The sequence below is a fragment of the Agelaius phoeniceus genome, chromosome 7, assembly GCF_051311805.1.
Source record: "Agelaius phoeniceus isolate bAgePho1 chromosome 7, bAgePho1.hap1, whole genome shotgun sequence".
Lineage (NCBI taxonomy): Eukaryota > Metazoa > Chordata > Aves > Passeriformes > Icteridae > Agelaius > Agelaius phoeniceus.
In genome coordinates this window covers 15,426,309-15,445,068 of record NC_135271.1, presented here as the reverse complement: position 1 = coordinate 15,445,068, position 18,760 = coordinate 15,426,309, and the positions used below count along the sequence as shown (strand labels likewise).

Below are 18,760 nucleotides of genomic sequence, written 5' to 3'. Positions count from 1 at the left end.
AGCAGACAAGCCCTGTGGAGATGTGCCTCCTGTTTTGGAAATGAACTGCCAAGAGCTTAAATTCTGCAGGGCCTGGCATAGCTGTGAGCACCATGTGCTTTAAGGCACAGACAAACCTCTACAGGGAGCTTGGGGGAAAGTGCTGTTTAAATGATTTTATCTTGAAATGCTCCCTGTGGGCAGGGGAGGTGTTTGCTGCTGCTACAAGAGATGTGGCAGAGGAGAGGAGGTGGGCTCTGACTCCCTTCAGTGTGTTGGTGAATTATTTGGTGACAAAGTGAAAGGATCATTGCAGAGTTGTTCTCTGGTCCAAAAGCTGTAGCCCTCCCTTGGGAAAACCGATCTGGTTTAATAGGAAATGACTCCTCTGTGTCTCTGTCTAGGCCAGTTTTAGTTCTCAGGATTTTTAGGGACGTGTTTGGCTTTGGAGCACTGGTGGGGTAGAACTGACTGCTGCTGCAATCATCCTGCTCTTTACAGAGGTTTGGGGAGCTCTGTAGGTAGCAATCGCTGCTGGCAGCTGCCACATGCCAAGAAGCCAAATGGAGTTTTCATGTGATGCTTTATTGGGTGCAGAGAATGCCAGTGCCTGGAGCAGTACAGTGCGTGTGCAGCCCAGGGGAGGGGGCTCAGCAATCCTGACAGGACCTGGCCTGGCATTTGCAAAGGCTGGACAGGTCCTGGCAGAGCAAGCAAAGGGACTCACTGCTGGCTTGGCTCACTCTCATCCAAAGGGTTGTGAGGAGCATTTTGTTACCTCCCTCCCCGCCATGAGGTAGAAGCACAGGAGACAAGAAAGGGGCCTGTGCCTGTAACAGCCAGGCTTCGACCCACAGCTGGTGCCTGGCTCCTGCTGGGTTTTGAAGCTTTGGACACATTGAAATTCACAGGTTTGGACCGTCTGACTAATTCTACCACCTCAGCCACTGGAAGCTTATTGAATGCTAGCTATGGAACCAGCTCTAGCTCAGTTCATGTGCAAAGCAGGGGCTGTTTGCCTTTCCCTCCCTTCCCCTGTTGCCCCAAAGCAAGCCTGTGCCTCCTGCCCATGCCATACCTACCACTGTCTGTGCTCTACGGGGGCAGGGATGCAGCTGGAAGCCTTTCTTTAACAAACTGCTCTAGCAATATTCTCTCCAGGTTTACTCCACTCTTCTTGGGGATGTTTGCTCCATCTCGTGTTACTCCAGCTCTGAATCATCCCGCTCAGAATTATCCACCTCAGAATAATCCAGCAGAGAATAATCATCTTCATCCTAAATTCCATGGCAGCAAAGAGAATCACTTAAACTATTTGTCTGGTTTGTAAATCTTTTTATTAAAAGAGTTGGATTTTTTTTTCCTCTTCCACAGTAGTAAAGCTTTGGCACTTACAGTATAAAAATAATCACTGATCATAATTACACCAAATTCCTCTTTTGTCAACTGCATACTAAGTGTCTTCCATACATTTTATTCCCATATAAAAACACTTGGAAGGTCAGGGGAACAAAACTGATAAATAACAGTATGAGATACAAAGATACAGCTAGAAAAATACTAGGATCATCAAGAAAGAATTAGGACTGTGCATATTTTAAATATCACAGTGATTGGATTTGCTGTTCCTATCTTATTGCTGGCTGCACGCTTATGTGAAAGCAGAAGTGTTTGGTGGACTTTCCTATCCCTAAACCTCAGTATTGCTGTACTCAAATGTTCTTGCATAGCACGGGAACCTTGAATTTCTACACCCACCCTCCCCATCAGTATTTTGATCCCCCACCAAATTTGTGATTTAGAACCTCTCCCCCTCCTCCCCTGCTTTTTTTTTTCCCTTGCCCTCTTTAAATTTGAAAATATTAACTGGAATTCAACCCTTTGAGCAAAACCAAGACAATCGCTACCAATCATGAGAAAAGTCTGAAACACTCCAAGAGTGGCGCTTGGAGAAGCTGTGAGTTGAGCTTAAGCTGGGAAAATGGCTCCAGAGCAGGGAGCCATTGTCACTAGATGCACTTTTTTGCTAGCATCACTCCAGTTTGGATGGTACTCGTGGCACATAGGGGTTTACACTTTGGTTTGTCTGTTGCCATGGCCGCAAGCAGTCTCGCTGGATGTTACTTTCCCCGTGGATGTTGTGTGTCTGCCTGTACATCTAGGGGCATGAAACACTCAATGGGGCAGTTGACGTTCTGTCAGGAGGGAAGGAAATCAGTTAGAGCTCTGTCCTGGGTGTGCTTTGTGCTGGGAGCTGCTGGGGCCATTCCCCAGCACAAAGCACACAGCTGGAAACCACTCCATGCACTACTGCCTCAGAGCATGCATCGAGGCCCTGTGGGACTGTGGCACTGCCCATGTGTGTGTGGGGATGAGCTCAAGCAGGTGTGTGTGTCCTGGGGGCTGCCATGCACTACCAAGGGAGCACCAACCCGCAGCTGCTGCAGCCCTGCAGCCACCCCGCCACCTGTGCCAGCCTCACAGCAGCATGAAGGGGCAGAGAAGGAAAGCTGTACTCACAGTGTTGGTGGCCTGGTGGTACCTCTGTGTGAACTGGGTGTAGGTGTGGCCAGCAGAGCCCTCGGGAGCCACCTCCACGCTGGGCCTGCGGCAGTTGTCACAGCGCCAGCCCTGTGGGGACACAACGAGACTGTCAGTGGCCTGGCCAAGGAGCTGCCACGGCTCAGAATCCAGTCCCTAAAGCTCATCCCATTCCACTCCCCTGCTGAGAGCAGGGACACCTTCCACTAGCCCAGGTTGCTCCAAGCCCCATCCAACCTGGTCCTGGACACTTCCAGGGATTCAGGGGCAGCCACAGCTTCTCTGGGCACCCTGTGCCAGGGCCCCAGCACCCCCAGAGGGAAGAATTTCTTCCTGACATCCAATCTACATCTACTCTCCTTCAGCTTAAAGCCATTAATCCATGATCATTCATACATGAGGCTAGAGCCAGCAGCACCAGTGAGGCTGCTCCTGTGTTACACCAGACAGGCACCAGTGCAAGTACTGCAGCTCTCCTAATTACTTTTCTCCTTGTTTGGGCCCTTTCATGACCTGAAACCCAGCAGTCTGGTAAGTGCAGCCCAGCACAGCCTCCCCTGTGTCCAACATCACACCTCTCTGCTGCTTACCTGCTGTCCTCCATAGCAAGTGCAGGAGCAGATGGCCCCAAAGTATTCCTTCTGCCACTGCTCCCCAACGTGGTACATCTTCCCATCGTCATAGCACGTGGTCTCATCTGTGAGGGCACAGGCAGAGCTCAGCTGCAGGGCCTGGGCTGGGCTTTAAGCATTCCCAAAGCAGCCTGGTGATCAGCAGGGAGCCCCTGGGGAAGTGTGCTCCCCTTGTCTGAGTAGAGGCTCCCTACCTGGCAGGGGAACATCAGACATGTTCACAGCTCTCCAGACACTTAACCTACAGCAGGGGGTATTCTCCTGACATGAGCAATGCAGTTTGAGTGACAGTGTGAAGGCCAGAGGAGCTTGAAGCAGCAGGCCCAGCAGGAATGTCCAGCTGGGGCAATCCACCCCTCTGAGACAGTGACATGTCCCTGGTGTGCAGCTCCAGGGCCAGAGGCACACATGTGCTCAGTGTGCTGTGACCTGAGCTAACTAAAGGTTTTCTTCTTTTCAAGCTCAGGAATGTGAGATTCATGCCTCCATCTCCTGTGGGAACAGACTGAAGCTGTCACCAGTTCAGCCTGAACCAGACACTGACAGTCTGCTTGTCCCCCTGGCAGGGGGGGATGCAGAGCTGGGATGCTGAGACCTGCTGAAGGAGAGCTCAGACTAACAGCACAAAGACACTTACGAGGTTCACACTTGAATTCTCCTTTTCCATTCCCAAGGCAGGTGCAGCTCATCATCTGGCCATTCTCCCCTTGCCTGTCCCACTTCTCCCCAATCTTGTAGTTAACTCCATTGTCATGGCACCACTCTGGAGAAGGCAGGGGAACAAGAATCAGGAGTTATCCCACAGGCAGCAGGAGGAAAAGAGCGTGGCATTGTCTCAGGAAAGGCAGGAGAAAGAATCTTCTCAGCTCATCTAAGTCCCAAGGAGGAAATGGGTTCAGCTCCTGCAGTTTTTAACTGCTGAAGGCTGTTTCAGCTCTGGAAAATGTGTAGAGGCTCTTGGGGAAAAAGTAGGATGTGACAAAGAGTGGAGAGAGGAGGTTTGGTTCACAGGAGATGAAAAGAAATGAAAAGGAATTTAATAGATGTGGGGTAGGAAAGGAGAGAAAAATATTTAAATGCTCTTTTTTGTGCAAATACCCAGCATAAAATTTACCACAATCTTACAAGACAGCATGGATAAGCCATGTGTATCAAATACTGAAATATAAATATTAATCCGGTAAAATAAGCATCTTTTCCTGTAAAATTAAGTGTCTCTACATAGATTCCTCTGAATCTATGCAAATTGCAGAAATACTCTCTCTGCTGAGCTTATTCCACAATTTAAAAGCCTAATTTCAATTAGCTGGGTATGTGTTGTGTTAAACTGCTCAATGACAGACTTTTGTTCCATTCCCTTGTGTCAAGATGGATTTTTTTTTTCCATGTAAACCACACAGTTCTGCAAAGAATAAAACTTAATGCCCTGGGCAGAAGTGTTAGAAAAATTAGTTAGAAAACTGGTTTTGCAAGCTGCTTTGCAAAGGCTGCCTGCAACGCAAACCAGATTTATTGTAATACCAGCACTGGCTATAATACCCACTGAAATCTACACTTTCCCATATTAGCTAGACATGTCTGGCAAGGTAAAACATCTCTTATCAATACAATACTGATTGTTGCTGATGGCAATTCTAGATTAGCTGCAAAGCTCAGAGGTAACCAAAGTTTTCCATCACTTCTCACGATGCAAAACATCGCTTTGGTTTAAGATCCTGCCTTCATCTGCATCATGTTTGGACCAGGCTGAGTCTGTCAAACATGGCACTGCTGCTGGGGGAGAGTGGGGATGGGGATGGTTAACAGCAAGCTACTCACTAGAAGAGTCACATCTGAAATGGCCACTGCCAAAGCCCAAACACTGGCACCAGAGCTTAAAGCCAGTTTCAGATAAGCGCTCCCATTCCTCGCCAATGGAATAGAAGGAGCCAGTGTAAGTATCAAAGCAGGTGTCCTCAGCTGGCTGGTTTAATCCTTCAGACACTGCAACAGAAAGAGGAGAAACAGGCATCACACACAGCAATGGGAGCTGCTGACAGACAGACTGATTTTCAGTGAACACACACGTTTTTCTTCTTGTAATATCCTGGCAGTAATGGAGTTACCCCATGGACATATACTTGATGGTTGTCAGCAGCCCAGCTCCCTGTGATTTATTTTCCATTTGCATGTGTCAGAGCAGTTGAATGATAAAAAACCTGACATGAAGGCTATTTTCATTTTGATTTGCCAAGTTTCAAGCAAGTGTGAGTTTCTGCATTTGCTGCTGGTGAGGAACAACTTGATTCTTGCCTGTCTTCAGGAGAAAATGTGCTGTAAGATGCTGAGGAACAGCAGGGGGTTGGTAGCTGCATGTGCACCTTTTTGGGGTGCTGCAGATTCTGTGTCATGGCAGGGGATGGGAGAAGAAGAGGAGACCCTGTGGCTGGGCAGAGTGATTGGTCACCTTAGGAGTGTGCCTTGGCTGGTGGGTGCTTTACAGCCACCAGTTCAGGGGGTGATGATCAGGGTCAGGAGCTGATGGTCCAGAACCTCACAAATCACTTGTCCCAGTGTCCTGCTATGAACTGTCCTTGTCAGAAGTTTCCTTTCTGAACTGTTGTCAAGCTTGGGCACCAGGCAGGTGACCTTGCGTAAGGGGAATGAGGCAGGGGCTGCACAGGTCCAGCCAGGCTCCCTAAGGCTGTTCCTTACCAGTATTGCCAACTGTGACCATCTCCTCCAGCACCTTCTGTCTCCGGTGGTCCTTCAGAGCTTCCACTATGATGTTGTAGGTGGCCCCTCTTGTGAGACCCTTGAGCGTGGCACTAGAGGAAGTGCCAGGAACCCTGAACTGCAACAAGAGACAATGCCAGGTCACCAGAAAGATGGTAACACCCTGTAGGTGTTACCTCTCTCACAGGAAAGGCAGGGTGTTTAGGATGACCCCTATGCTCTGTACCATGATGGAGCCAGACCACTCCCCTTAGATACTCTGAGAACTTCAGATAACATCAAGTTAGGCAGGGCTACTCTGGACTATGGATCATGAGGGGTTAAGTTTGCCATTTCAAGGAAACCAAGGGAGACTTCTAGGAAAAGTGCTGTAGCTTGGAGAAACAGCACCTCAATCTCTGAAACTCCCACTCAGCTTGTTGCCCCCTTCCCTGGTGAAACATCACTGCTGTCAGCATTTCCAAGTTTTCTGGTTTTGCAGTTTTATCCTGTAGCCTTTTCTATAAAGGAGATGAGGAGGCTTTCATCCACTCTGGTCTCAGCTACATGTTAGACAGATTCTTTAGGCTAATTCCTACCACTCCCTTTCTCAGAATCTCTGCTGGTCAGAGTGACTCTGAGATCCATACAAGCCTCTTTTCCCAGCCTGGCAGTCGAAGGAGGAGTCAGAATTCTTCTGTTCTCCTTCTCAAGGTTGTTTATTGTTTCTTATCTATAAAATTCTTTTCTCCAGGTCTGTCTGGCAGGTCAGGTTGAGGCACACTGGAGTTATCTTTTTATACTAAAAACTACGTGTACATTATTTACCATAACTTCCCAATACGTATCACCTATGTCAGACAGTGAGCTTCTGCCTTAAACCAATCCAAAAGTGCCACCATCACAGCAGAAGATGGAGGCCAAGAAGAAGGAGAAGGAGGAATCTGGGCATGTCCAGTCTATCTTGCCTCCTGAACCCTCATTCTAAAAACCCCAAAAAAATCTATTTTTCACCCTGTGATAAATTCACTATCATTCTACTTAAACTTTCTTGGCTTGTAAATCCTCATATAAGGTCAGTAATTTTTTGGGTCAAGATCAAAGGCACAGGGGTCTTGGGCCAAGGTCTCCTGGCAGGGTCTTGAGTCCTCCAGGGCAGTCAGAGGAATTGTTTGGGTTCTGACACCCCTTAGCACAGCAAAGGCACTGTTGCCCCAAGAGCCCCAAGTGAAGTGTCACCACCTCTGCTCTGAGACAGCCCGTTACCTGCAGTGTGTCCTCATCCTGGCTGACGGGCTGGCAGGAGATGATGTACTCGGAGCTCTCCAGCAGGGGCCTCCAGGAGATGGTGGTGTGGGACAGGGCCTCCTGGCTGTCGTTGCGCCGGGGCCCGTGCGGGTACGAGGGCTCCACCACGATGGGCACCTGGTAGCCGGGCACCTCGATGGCCTCATCCACGCTGGGCAGCCTGGAGCCCGGCCTGAGGGGAGTGGCTGTGGTGGGCCCGGGCCGCCGGTAGCCGTGCTCCTCAAAGAAGATTTGCTGGCCCTGGTGTCCCACCGTCTGAGGGTGCCCAGAGGAGCCTGGAAGCTGGATCCCATTGCCATTGTCGTACCTGTTGTTGGTGAGGTAAGGGGTCCCCTCGTCAATGGAAGGCACGTCCAGGATGTCGGGCTGGTTGGGGTGTGGTCTGCTGATCAGCGTGGGGAGCTCATCTGGCAAAGAAAGGTTGGAGACCATCAAGCAAAGCAACAAAAAAGCTGCATTACACCACTCCAAGCATCAAATATTAGCCATTACACTTTTTATGACCCTGCCCTGATAATAAAGGTAATTTCCCTCTCTGCATCTTTCACACCTAAGTGTGTTGGTGTGAAATTTTCATACAGCTGAGCAACACTTCTGAACACTGCAACCCACCACCACTGCTCAACCTGAGAAGGAATGATTGCAAGAGATAGTTCCAGGTTATCATTTTAAGAGGAATCACTGGTGAGCAGGAAGAAACTGCCTCCTTGATCGTACTTGGATGTCCAGCCGGTATTTTGCTTGCTATAGGTCAATCTTGTACTGTGAAAGTTGCAAAGTAAGAGGAATGCAACAAGGAACAAATTGAGTGGATTCTGCATTTGATGCAATCAAGTGTTAGACAGTCATGTTAACCCTGATTTAATTATCCATTAGGTACCCAAGCAAGAATTCAGCATCAAGCACACTGTTCTGTTGCTAGTGTTCAAACACAGGTAAGTGTTATTAATATAAATTTAGAAGTGTACCTCCTGTATCCTTAGAAAAGAAAACCTCCTTACAAAGCCTATGTGATTCAAAGAAAAGGTGTGTGTGAACAGGATGTTTTTAAAAACATTATTATTTCAGTCCTCCACAAGTGTCCTTCAATGTCTTTCACACTGTGAAAGCTCTCTCCTGTTGGCACACAACAATCCAGAGCTTTGTTTTACCTGTCCTTTTTCTGCCAACCAGTGGTTCACTCTTCTGACTGTTCTTCACAGCAATGATGTAGATGATGTATTCAGTGCCAGGTTCCAAACCTAGGGAGGAAGGAAGGACAATTTTAGACTTCTGAGTTGCTTTTCTTTATGATTATGTGTGAGAACTAAGGCAGGATGGGAGGTGGGTATGGCTACAGTATTGGGTATGTGCATTTCACTCCTGAGGTTTTCAGGACAGTGCAGAGTTCAGCCTCCTGTTCCTCAGAGCAAGTTTGCAGTCTGACCACGTCAGCTGGGATCATGGACCCAAACAGAAGGAATCTTTAGCACATGTGACTAGTGGGTGCCAGAATCAGGGGCTTTTCTTCCTTGGAAGGACAACAATTGTGCTGACAGTGGAAACAAGCATCAGACTGTTCAAATGTGAGGTTGTTCTGATCAGTGAGGTGCAATGTGTTTGTAGGACAGGTGTGCTTACAGGACCACTCTCTAGTACTGGAAACCACAATAAAGGAACACAATTTTCTACCTATTAGCTAATCACCAATCATAACTGCATTTTATAATTAGGCCTTCCCCCTCCCTCTCTCAAAATTCAAGTGTTTCAGGTGAAGAGCTCCCAGACAGAACAGAGTTACCAGTAATGGTTGCCTCGGTGGTGCCGGGCCGGGGCTGAGGCAGCACCTCCTTGACAGGTGAGCCAGGTTTCTCATATTTGATGATGTAGCCCGTGATCTTGGCTCGGGGGGGCTGCCAGGTGGCCAGCAGGGAGGTGCTCGTGGTTGTGAGGAAGCGCAGGTTAGAAGGAGCATCGATAGCTGGGTGGAAACAAAAGGGTTTAAATCATCAAGTACAGAAAAGACCAGCATATTCTTCACCTGAGCTGCTTGACACCCTTCTCAAACCCACTGCCAGGGAATATTAAATGTTATTTTAGATAAGATCAGATACAGACAACTCCTAATTGGCCATATGTGATTGCTGTGTGTTAAGATGAGCAGAAAGGTCATTACCAGTGGAGGCATCCAGTACCACCGGGGAGCTGCGTGCGTTCTCGTTCAGAGTGTACAGGTAGATCTTGTAGTCAGTGCCAGGCTGCAAGCCTAAAATGAAGATAAAACACAAATGTTAGCTAAGGAGAGGAAGCCACCTAAGATGGCCATCAGAAGGTCTTTCAATAACCTCTTCTTGGAGCCTAGTCTTGATGGTTCAGGTACTTTTTCCTACCTTTTGTTCCTGTAGTATTTCTCACCAAGGATATTCAATTCCAAAACAAGAACCCAGTGTACTTGCTGATACTAGCCAGGAGCTGCAGAAGCCCTCACTTACCAGTGATGGTGTAACTCCTGAGCTCAGGGCTGATGGTCCTCTGAATGGGGTTCTGGCCACCTGCAGGGACAGCTTCCACCAGGAAGCCAGTGATGGTCTCGGTCTTGGTCCTCCAGGTAATGGTGATGGTGGTCTCGGTGACATCTGTCACCCGGGGCCTGCGAGGGGGACTCACATCTGCACACAAGGCAAGGGTCCTGTCAGTACAGGGGGGACTGGCAATCTTACCAGGCAAGGGTTGGTAGAGCCTGGAATGGAACTTTGGACAGAGCCCCAGCTTTGGGCACAGCTCCTCTGCACCCACACAGCACTAAGTGGTCATCTGGGGAGGGTCACCACTTACTTTCAAGGGTTGTGACCACCCCCTGGGCTGGTCTGCTGGTCAGGGAGTCCTTCAGGGCATACACACTCACTTCATACTTGGTTGCTACCTAGAATGGACAGAGTTGTGCCATGTTAAGAGAAGGACCCAGCACAGGGGGGAAATGTTCCAGCCCTCAGTCAGTGTTTGGTGGAGCCACATTTCACAGTCACTACTCACTGAAATATGAAACCTTAAAATAAATTGGGGAAGGACTGATGGGATAATTCTAATTATTCCCAGCTGGAATAAAAGAGTAGGCATGGACCCTGACACACTGTGCACATGTGCACACTCAGGAGCACAAGAAATCCTGCAAGAAGCTTATTTATCACCCCTCATTTTAGAATCTGTGCTTTAAAGCTGATTCTTCAGAGGAACTCTAATTTCCCTCCTATTTTTCCCAGGGTTAATGGATGCCATTTGCTATGATAAAGAATAAAATAATGTGAATAAAAGATAACTGTGAATGTAACAGCATGGGGGGGTTTTGTCCTTGGGTGCATCAGACTATGGGTCCACTTAGATTAGAATGTTTTTTAAGGCTCATTTTTGAAAATGATTCATAAAACTCCTTAAAAACAGATCAGTAGCTTTTTAAGATCACAGGAACCATAAAAGCAGTTATTTTCAGCCTTCTCCAGTTCAGGAACTCCTGAAATGCTTCCAGTGGAGAAGATGGCTATAAAGCAAATTTAAGCCTAAGTCACAAAAGACTTGTATTTTTAATGTATATTTTGCAGATGTCTTAAAAATAGGCAATAGACTGCCAGAGCTCCTATATCACAGCTTGAAATCTCTGCATCAGATCACTTTCTGACCTCTTTTGTGAAAGATGAGTAAAAGCACTTTGCTGGGTTACTTTTGATTGTGAACCTGGTAATTTGCATTTGATTAGGCATCCAGTCTCTCTGTGCTAGATGAGGAAGGGGGTAGAATGCAGCTTCAGCAAGCCAATTAATTGCCTTTTAAAAAAACTACAGTGCCGAGTAGCTGCAGGCTGACTCGCCATGAGCTCCAGAGCCAGACCCTCAGGAGCTGAAATGATCTACTCCAACTGAAGCTCCTGACACAGGAATCTGAAATTTCTTCAAAAAATCTCCTTCCCACAACACAAAGAAAAAAGTTACCATCAAGCCAGACACGACTGCAGATGTGCTGTCTGGAGAAAGGTTGATTTCTTTCATAGGACCAGTCTTTTCTTTGGGGGTCACTCTGACTCTGTAGCCAGTGAGGCGAACGTTGGGCGCATTCCAGTTGATGGTGAGACTGGTGGGAGTTACCTGAGTAAACCTCAGGTTTGTTGGAGGTGGAATTGCTGCAAAAATCCAGACAGGCACGTGGTTACTTTAAAAAAAGACAGTTGGGTAAGACAGTATTGTCTCCTGAACATGAGCCAGGTTTAGGCCAGAAAAGTGGAGAGCCTTGTGCAAACACAGGCAATAAAACACCGTGGGAGAGGATGTGTTGTTCAAATCTACAGAAACACTTTTCAGCAGAAATAAGGAGATATCAATGCTTCAATCCTGAAGTTAAGTGAGCAATGACACTTGCTGTGATGTAAGGTAAAGGCTTGGGAAGGTGATTAAATCTCTAGCAGGCCAGCCTGTTTTAATTATTCTACCAGTCTCTGCTTTTCATCACACAGCTCACGGTTTCGTCCTGCTCCACTTGCCCCAGTCTGTTCATTTCCAAAATACCATGGATGATTTACAAAAGTAAGTAGGAAGCAAGCTCAGGAATTGCAGAGAAGATATAAAAATACTGCAAATGGAGAGGGGAAGCATTTTACAGCCACTAACACAGCGAGCAAGGCAATGGAAAAGCAGAGCTGTGGTGGCCATGAGGCTCATCACACAAGAGCCTTTTCAGGAGCTAACACATCCACTATCCTTACAAACAAATTGCCTAAAAAAAGGAATGTCCATTGAAACAGTCTCTTGCCTTACTGTTGGTAAGCCTGGGGCTGTAAACAGAGCAAAGATACACCTTAGCATAGTGCCCACTATGGCACATTGCTATCAATGCTTTCCAGTTTTACAAAGTGGAAATACAGGATAATTCTTCCTTCTGGCTTAGCTCAGAGCTCAATCTAAACACCATGAGAGTCAATGGAAAGTCTTGAATGACTTCAGATCCACTTTTGAACAGCTCTCAAAAGGTAAACCACGGAGGGTGGGTTTGAAAAAGTATTATATTTGCATTTCTGGCAGGTAGTCAGCCAGCTGTCCCATCATTACATCACTTTGCCTCAGTTTAGCACAGCAAATCCATACACTAGGACCCACAGAATTCATTCCACCCGTGGAATTAAAGTGCCAACTTTTCAGCCACAAATGAATGTGGGACCTTTATTACACAGGTGCTACCTGTCTTTGTAATAAAGTCACATCTGGTAGTGCTGGAAGCTTGCAATGGATTCCATATTGCTGGAAGCAACGTTAAGCTAATTCCTTGCAGTAATTTTCCTTTCCCATCAAGGAATTTTCAATGCATGGAACTGCAGCTGGATCAGCCTGGCACAGAAGGGACTCTCCTGTGGAGGTGATGAGGTGCAGGGTGTGGGCATGCAGTGGGCTGTGGTTCCTAGGGCAGTGCCAGTGAGGGATCTGCAGGCTCTATGACACCTGAGGGTTCAGCAATCTGCCAGCCCTTCCTGCTGATCTTTGGCTCCAACAGCAAGGTCCCTGGGCCATGAAAGCTGCCCTCATCTCTCTTGTTGGTCACTACCTGTGCTTTGAGGTGTCACATACCTTGAAGGCAAGACAAGAGCATTGTGAAAGCACTCACCATGGATCAGGCTCTGTGACCAGGGACACAAAACCACTTGACACCCCTCCCTCCTTTCTCTAGGGTCTGCTTGTGCAATCCTGCTCTCTTGCCTGCCTTCCCTGATGTGTATGCAGGCTGACTGTGCTCCAGTCAGCTCTCTGGCCCCAGCTAAGCCATCCCTCAGGAGCGATCCCATCCCCTGGGCTGCCCCACTTGGAGCACCAGTTGCACATGGAAGCACACTTTACCCCTCGGGGCAGAACCCACTGCTGCCATGGCCTGCTGGGGGTGGTGGGAGCTGTACCTGTGGACTGGGTCCCAGTGAGGGGCAGGCTCTCCATGTCATCGTAAATGGCAACGATATTGATAGTGTACTCAGAACCTGGCCTGAGGCCATGCAGCTCAGCAGTGTCTTCTTCGCCCCCTGGGGCCGGCAATAGCTCATGGATTCCATCCTCAGGGCTTGAGTAGGTCACCCTGTACCTGGTGACTTGCCCCTGAGGGCTTTCCCAAGCAATTTTGATGGAATCAACATCCACCTCAGTGAATGTTAGTCCTTTAGGGCGGTCAATGTCTGTTAGGCAAATTAACGGTAAGAGGTTAAGTGATAAAAAGCAGGTTGTGGGTGAGGAAAATAAAAAGCATTTCGATTACATGCAAAGCGGTTTTCAGTCTGGTGTGGCAAGGGGGGCACTGGATTCTCCTCTGTGCTGCACCTTGCACACATGCTTACACCCCTAAGCCCAAGTTTGCAGGTGCCAGGCAGCAGGAAAGCGATCTTGGCTTTGCTGAAACCAAAAGGACCTGCATTGCCACCTTCAAAGCAGCCAGGACACCAATTCTCACCTATTTTTGAATCCCCTTGGCACCAAAACCCCTCTCACACAACTCCAGTAGCATTAAGCTACCTTAAAAGGGGACAAGGGAAAAAAAGAAATGGGAGTGCTAAGACCCATTTCTGCCATGTAAATGGTTGCTGGTGCCAAAGGCAGCCAGAGAACCCACCTGGCTCTGTAAGTTTGGGTTCATGCTGCACTTGCTGTTCACTACTGGGAGCTGCTGTGCTAAGTGCCAGTCCAAGGAGAATCCATCCCACTATTTTCTTTCATAAATTAATATCCAATTAACGTACTCATCAAGAAAGCAAAATTACTCAGCATATTATATTGTAGAATCAGTTAGAAACAAACTTTTCAGCTTTGTATTGAGTGCACAGGGAATGTCCACAGGTGGATGGTGGATGATATGCACACCTCCCAATTAAACCAATTCACAGGATTTCCTGGCAAGGTGGGAGCTCAGAGCAGGGGAAGTGAGCCTTGCTCCTCCTGGAGTGGCTATCACAGAAATACACCCATCTGCTACACAAAATGGGAGGATCTAGCATGTGATTTTTATATTGGATCAAACCCATGCTTTTCTAGAAAGCTCCATCTTTTTAATTTGCCATGTTGTATTAGTCCTCATTTTTCTGCATTTTCTAGTTGGCAAAGGTGATTTTTGTCCAGGATTTTGTTGGTTTGAATGTGGATTCTTCACTCATCTCTGCAAAGCTCTGGAGAAGCTCCTGCTGTCTGCAGTGTTTGGGGCTGAGTCATGGTTTTGAATACAAGTTTGAGGAGGGAAGTAAGAATCACACAAATCCCTACCCCAGAGGGATAGGGAGCACTTTAGCTCAAACATAGCCCTGAGTTACAAGGTCTTCTGTCCCCCCTGTGACCTGAGCAGGACTGCTGCTTTCTACACAGCACCTCAGTCCTGGAATTTTATTTTTTTTGCAGTGTTTCATCCCAAGTATAACCCATGTGGTTTCCCTTACTCCCTTACACAGGGCAAGTGCTCCCAAGCCAAGTCCAATCCCTTAACAGCAATCACCTTTGCCACCTAGCTCCACACAAAGGAGATCTTGGCACATTTTATCCACTGATTGGTTGATGGTAAACCCAATTGGTTGATGGAAACCCCAAAAGGCTTTTGTAGCTTTAGTGAAAGAAAATAAGAAGCGCAGCACTTTGAGGGGGTGGGAAATTGCATTTTGGCAGTGTTTGAGGCAGAGGGACTGCATTTTTGCCAGCATCTGCAGCTTAGGTGCATGGTACTTCTCACAGGGCAGACCACCTCACTCTCTCCTGGAGACCAGGCCCCTGGCTTTTGTTTCCCCTGGGAATGTGGTGGTAGGTTCAGAGATGAATAGAAAACACGTGTTTGTTGCCATGAAGTGAAATACGTACTGGTGACAGCTGTCTGAACCAAGGGCTGGCTCTCCCCGTTCTGATTCTGAGCATAGACACTGACCAAGTACTCCACTGTGGGCTGCAGACCTTCAATAGTGACTTGAGTTTGATCTGGCAGGAAAGAACACCATCAGTCAGAAAGAACAGCACAAAGCTGGCCTCAAAGTAGCCTTGAATGAATGGCCTGTCTAAGCCATACCATTAATAAATGTTATTAAAACAAGGTGGGACTGACAAATTAAATTTGCCTTTAAATTGCATCATGCTTCTCTGGCAGAGCACAACTGCCATTTGTACCTGCTCCAAGGCTCCACAGCTGAAAGGACAGGTTAGCACAGTGGGTAGAAGGTACAGGGAGACCAGCTTTCATCATTTTTTAGGATAAGACTGACCACCAGCTCAGCTGCATCACAACATCCCCAAGTGCTCTGCTGATCCCACAACATGCAGTTTTCCTGAGAGCTGACATGGCAGGTTCCATGTGTACTACACTACAAACCTGTAGTGTACGTGACTGAACCCGTGCTGTGGCCAAGGGTCACGTTATGTGACTTCCAGAAGGATTTCAGAGCAAGTTTTGCTGGATGCTAGAAAATCCAATGGTATTTCTTTGAAATGCAGGTGCTTTTTATGCACACTGCCAAGAAAAAACTTCTGCAGTACAATGGTGTCAAAGAAATATGAAGCTTTTGGGACAAAAACCTGCCTGAGGTCATCTGTCCTGGATGAGACAGAGCTGAAAATCAGCACGATGGAAAAAAAAAAAGCAAAGGTACAACCAGCAGCAGGATTTTAGTGGTCACATCTTGCACTCTTTACAGATCCAGTGAAGGATGACATGACTCTTACCTGCAGGGACATTTTTTGTTTTTGAGGGCCCATGTCCATTCTTGGGATTAGCAGTCACCCGATACCCTGTGACTGGGGATGTTGAAGGGAGCCATCTGACGCTGATACTGTTGTCCTGCACATCAGTGACTTGCATCTGGGATGGTGTGTCTATTTCTGGGAAACAAAAATAATTTTTCTCAGTATGTTGGTAGAGTAGACCCTCCCTCCACTTTTGTGTCCTGGCTGAATTTTATTCTGCACTGCTTGGAAGAGAAAACACATGTTGCTATTTATTTGTCTCTCATGCTAGCCCAGAGCAAGAAAGCCTGAACCATGATGTGTGGGTGAGTATATTTCATATCAATGTTAGCTGAGGATTTTTGTTGTTTTAAAGGCTACTTAATGCCTTTATCTGCAGCTACAGCAGGAGTAGGATTCAGCTATATCCAAATCAGGAGTGAGACAACAGTCTTGGCATTAGAAAAAAATGGCAAGACTCCTCAGGATCACAATCTGACAGTGAAGCACTGGAGTTAAGCCAGCAGTGACCCCACATTATGAGAGCACAACAGGATTTCCACTCTGCAGTGAGCAGCTGAGCACTGCTTTTATCCCCCTCTGGACTTCATAGGGTTATCCTTCTCCAGGGCCACAGACCCCTTCTGTACCACCAAGCTAAACAGCTCCACAAACTGATGGCCCTACAGCTCATGGCTTCTAAAAAATCCCCAGGAATCAGCAATACACATTTATGGGGAAAAGCCAACACAAAGCTGTGGGTTTTTTGCCTTGTTTGGTTTAATCAGGTCTCACCTGTCCTGTAGGTGACAGTGACTGGCTTGCTGCTGGCAGGGCTGTCTCCACGGCCAGTCACAGCATACACAGTGATGGTGTATTCAACACCAGGCTTGATGCCAGTGATGGTGGCAGTGGACACTGTGCCAGGCACTGTGAACTCCTGTACTGGGCTGCTTCCACCTAGCAAGAGTAGGTTAAGAAATGTGATGAACCTGTAAAGCATACATTTAAAATCTCTACAAAAACCAGGACAGTCCTACATGCATCAAGCTGAAGACAGGACCCTGTTGATTTCAGTGGCTGCTGGATCAGAATTGTTTTGAGGAAAAGAATGAAACACGTACATAGAACCACTTCTAAAATTACTGGAATACTCTAGATACTCTTTCTTTTAGGCAGACAAAATATGATTTGGTTTTTTTTAAAAAGGCACCTATGTGTCTGCTACAGCCCAAGGTGCCTTTGCTGTTTGCTTTCTAATGGCCTCAGAACAGAGTTTCTGGGCTGTGACCAGCTGTAGCAGTCACCCTCACCTGTTTCACCATAAGTGATCCTGTAGTATCTGACTGTCACTGCAGGAGCATCCCAGGAGATCTTGAGGCTGGTTGGGCTGGTAGGGGTGACTTCCAGGTCCCTTGGAACATCAGACACTAGAAAAACAGGGAATTGAGAAGGAATTTAAAGAGAAGGAATTTAAACACAGTTGTACATCAGCTACATACTCTACTTATACCGTGCTCCTCTGCTACTCAGCTGTCTGTCCTTTGGCTCAGGGCACACTCCTTTCCAAAGAGATGTATCTGGTTAAAACCATATGGCACTGGACTGGATTTAATGAAAACAATTCTGCTGGCCCTAGAAACATCTGAAAGCAGCATGGGTCGTCCCATCTTGTCCTAAATCAAGCCCTACCCCAGAACACAGGCATTTCCTCATGAGTGAAGCTGGCAGGGGAGATGTGGATGAACAGCAATGACTTTACTAGAGGACACCCCAAATCCAGCACTCCCTGCAGGCCTCACCTGTTGTCTGCTGGCCAACCAAGGGCAGGCTCTCCTCCCTGCCGTTGACAGCGATGATGCTGACCACGTACTCGGTGCCTGGCAGCAGGTTGGTGAGGGTGATGGAGTTCCTGGAGGGGGGCACCCTCTCCTCCTTGGGCCGGCCCCCGCCCTGCTCGGGCTGGTAGCGGATCCTGTAGCCCGTGATGGTGGCACGGGGAGCGATCCAGTGCACCGTGAAGGAGTTCGCCGTTATATCCGAGAAGTCCAGGCCAGTGGGGGAATCCAGGCCTGGGTGTTTCAAGAGACACAAGGGTGAGCTCAACCAAACTGCTTGGCATCATCACAGGAAAAAAAAAATGTAATTAAGTCCCACCAATGAATTCTTAAAGGCTGGCATTAACCACATGTGCATCCAAGTACCTGTTTTCTGGACGCCGTACAAAGGTGCGCTCTCATGCTGCTCAGAAACGCTGTAGACTCTCACCAGATATTCAGTGCCAGGGAGCAGGTCTGTGGAGTTGAAGAACAGGAATTTGGGCTAATGTTTCTTTGCTAACATCAAGAAGTTAATCAACCTACAATACACAATTTTAACTGTGTTTCTTAGGAGACAATCAAGTTTTGCTTGATGGAAAATCTGGGCCTCCAGGACAATCAAAAGTTTAAATCAGTTATTTTTGTGGCATCATGGTTCCTTGCAGTGCTTTAGCCTCAACGAACATGATATCCTATCTCATTGCTTCATCAGTTTGTGGAGATTGACTAGAAGCAATTACCTTTTTACAGGGTCCATTCTAGTCATCTACTAGTTTATCTATGCACCAGGCCAAAGCTTTAGCTGATATAAGCTGAAATAGGGCCAAAGATTTCCAACACAGCTGCTCTAACTCAGACAAGCTCTAGATTTAGTTTTTTATTCTGAAAACAGGTCTTGTCTCTCAACCAACTGGATTCTTAGATTAAAAAAAACCCCACAACCCCAACTATAAATATAACACAGCTTTTGCCCCAAAAATTAACGTCAGCTTTTGGAAAATGCCCAAATTTTGCTGCCATGTCCTGTAAAGTTCCAAAACAGGATGTGCTTTCTGGTCTGAGCATACAAAGTGTCAAAGGAGCAATGGCCTTTTTGCAT

General features: G+C 47.3%; 1 protein-coding gene across 6 annotated transcripts in view; it reads right to left on the bottom strand.

Moving 5' to 3' along the window:
• Window positions 1-545: 545 nt before the first annotated feature.
• Window positions 546-18,760, bottom strand: part of FN1 (fibronectin 1) — a 52,605-nt gene continuing 34,390 nt past the window's right edge. For 2 of the 6 annotated variants that reach the window (XM_077181038.1, XM_054636157.2), the window contains 20 exons: window positions 18,046-18,135; window positions 17,644-17,913; window positions 17,155-17,271; window positions 16,637-16,801; window positions 15,842-15,997; window positions 14,990-15,103; window positions 13,063-13,332; window positions 11,117-11,304; window positions 9,969-10,056; window positions 9,626-9,802; window positions 9,310-9,399; window positions 8,935-9,114; window positions 8,306-8,395; window positions 7,113-7,561; window positions 5,847-5,985; window positions 4,971-5,135; window positions 3,790-3,915; window positions 3,111-3,217; window positions 2,500-2,610; window positions 1,294-2,174 (listed from right to left, as the gene is read on the bottom strand). In XM_077181038.1, coding sequence (XP_077037153.1) covers window positions 2,100-2,174; window positions 2,500-2,610; window positions 3,111-3,217; window positions 3,790-3,915; window positions 4,971-5,135; window positions 5,847-5,985; window positions 7,113-7,561; window positions 8,306-8,395; window positions 8,935-9,114; window positions 9,310-9,399; window positions 9,626-9,802; window positions 9,969-10,056; window positions 11,117-11,304; window positions 13,063-13,332; window positions 14,990-15,103; window positions 15,842-15,997; window positions 16,637-16,801; window positions 17,155-17,271; window positions 17,644-17,913; window positions 18,046-18,135 — 3,167 coding nt within the window. In that variant the 3' untranslated portion in view covers window positions 1,294-2,099. Of the gene's footprint in view, window positions 1,257-1,293; window positions 2,175-2,499; window positions 2,611-3,110; window positions 3,218-3,789; window positions 3,916-4,970; window positions 5,136-5,846; window positions 5,986-7,112; window positions 7,562-8,305; window positions 8,396-8,934; window positions 9,115-9,309; window positions 9,400-9,625; window positions 9,803-9,968; window positions 10,057-11,116; window positions 11,305-13,062; window positions 13,333-14,989; window positions 15,104-15,841; window positions 15,998-16,636; window positions 16,802-17,154; window positions 17,272-17,643; window positions 17,914-18,045; window positions 18,136-18,760 lie in introns of those variants that run through there. The other 4 variants (XM_077181041.1, XM_054636160.2, XM_077181040.1 and 1 more) reach the window with 3 other exon arrangements.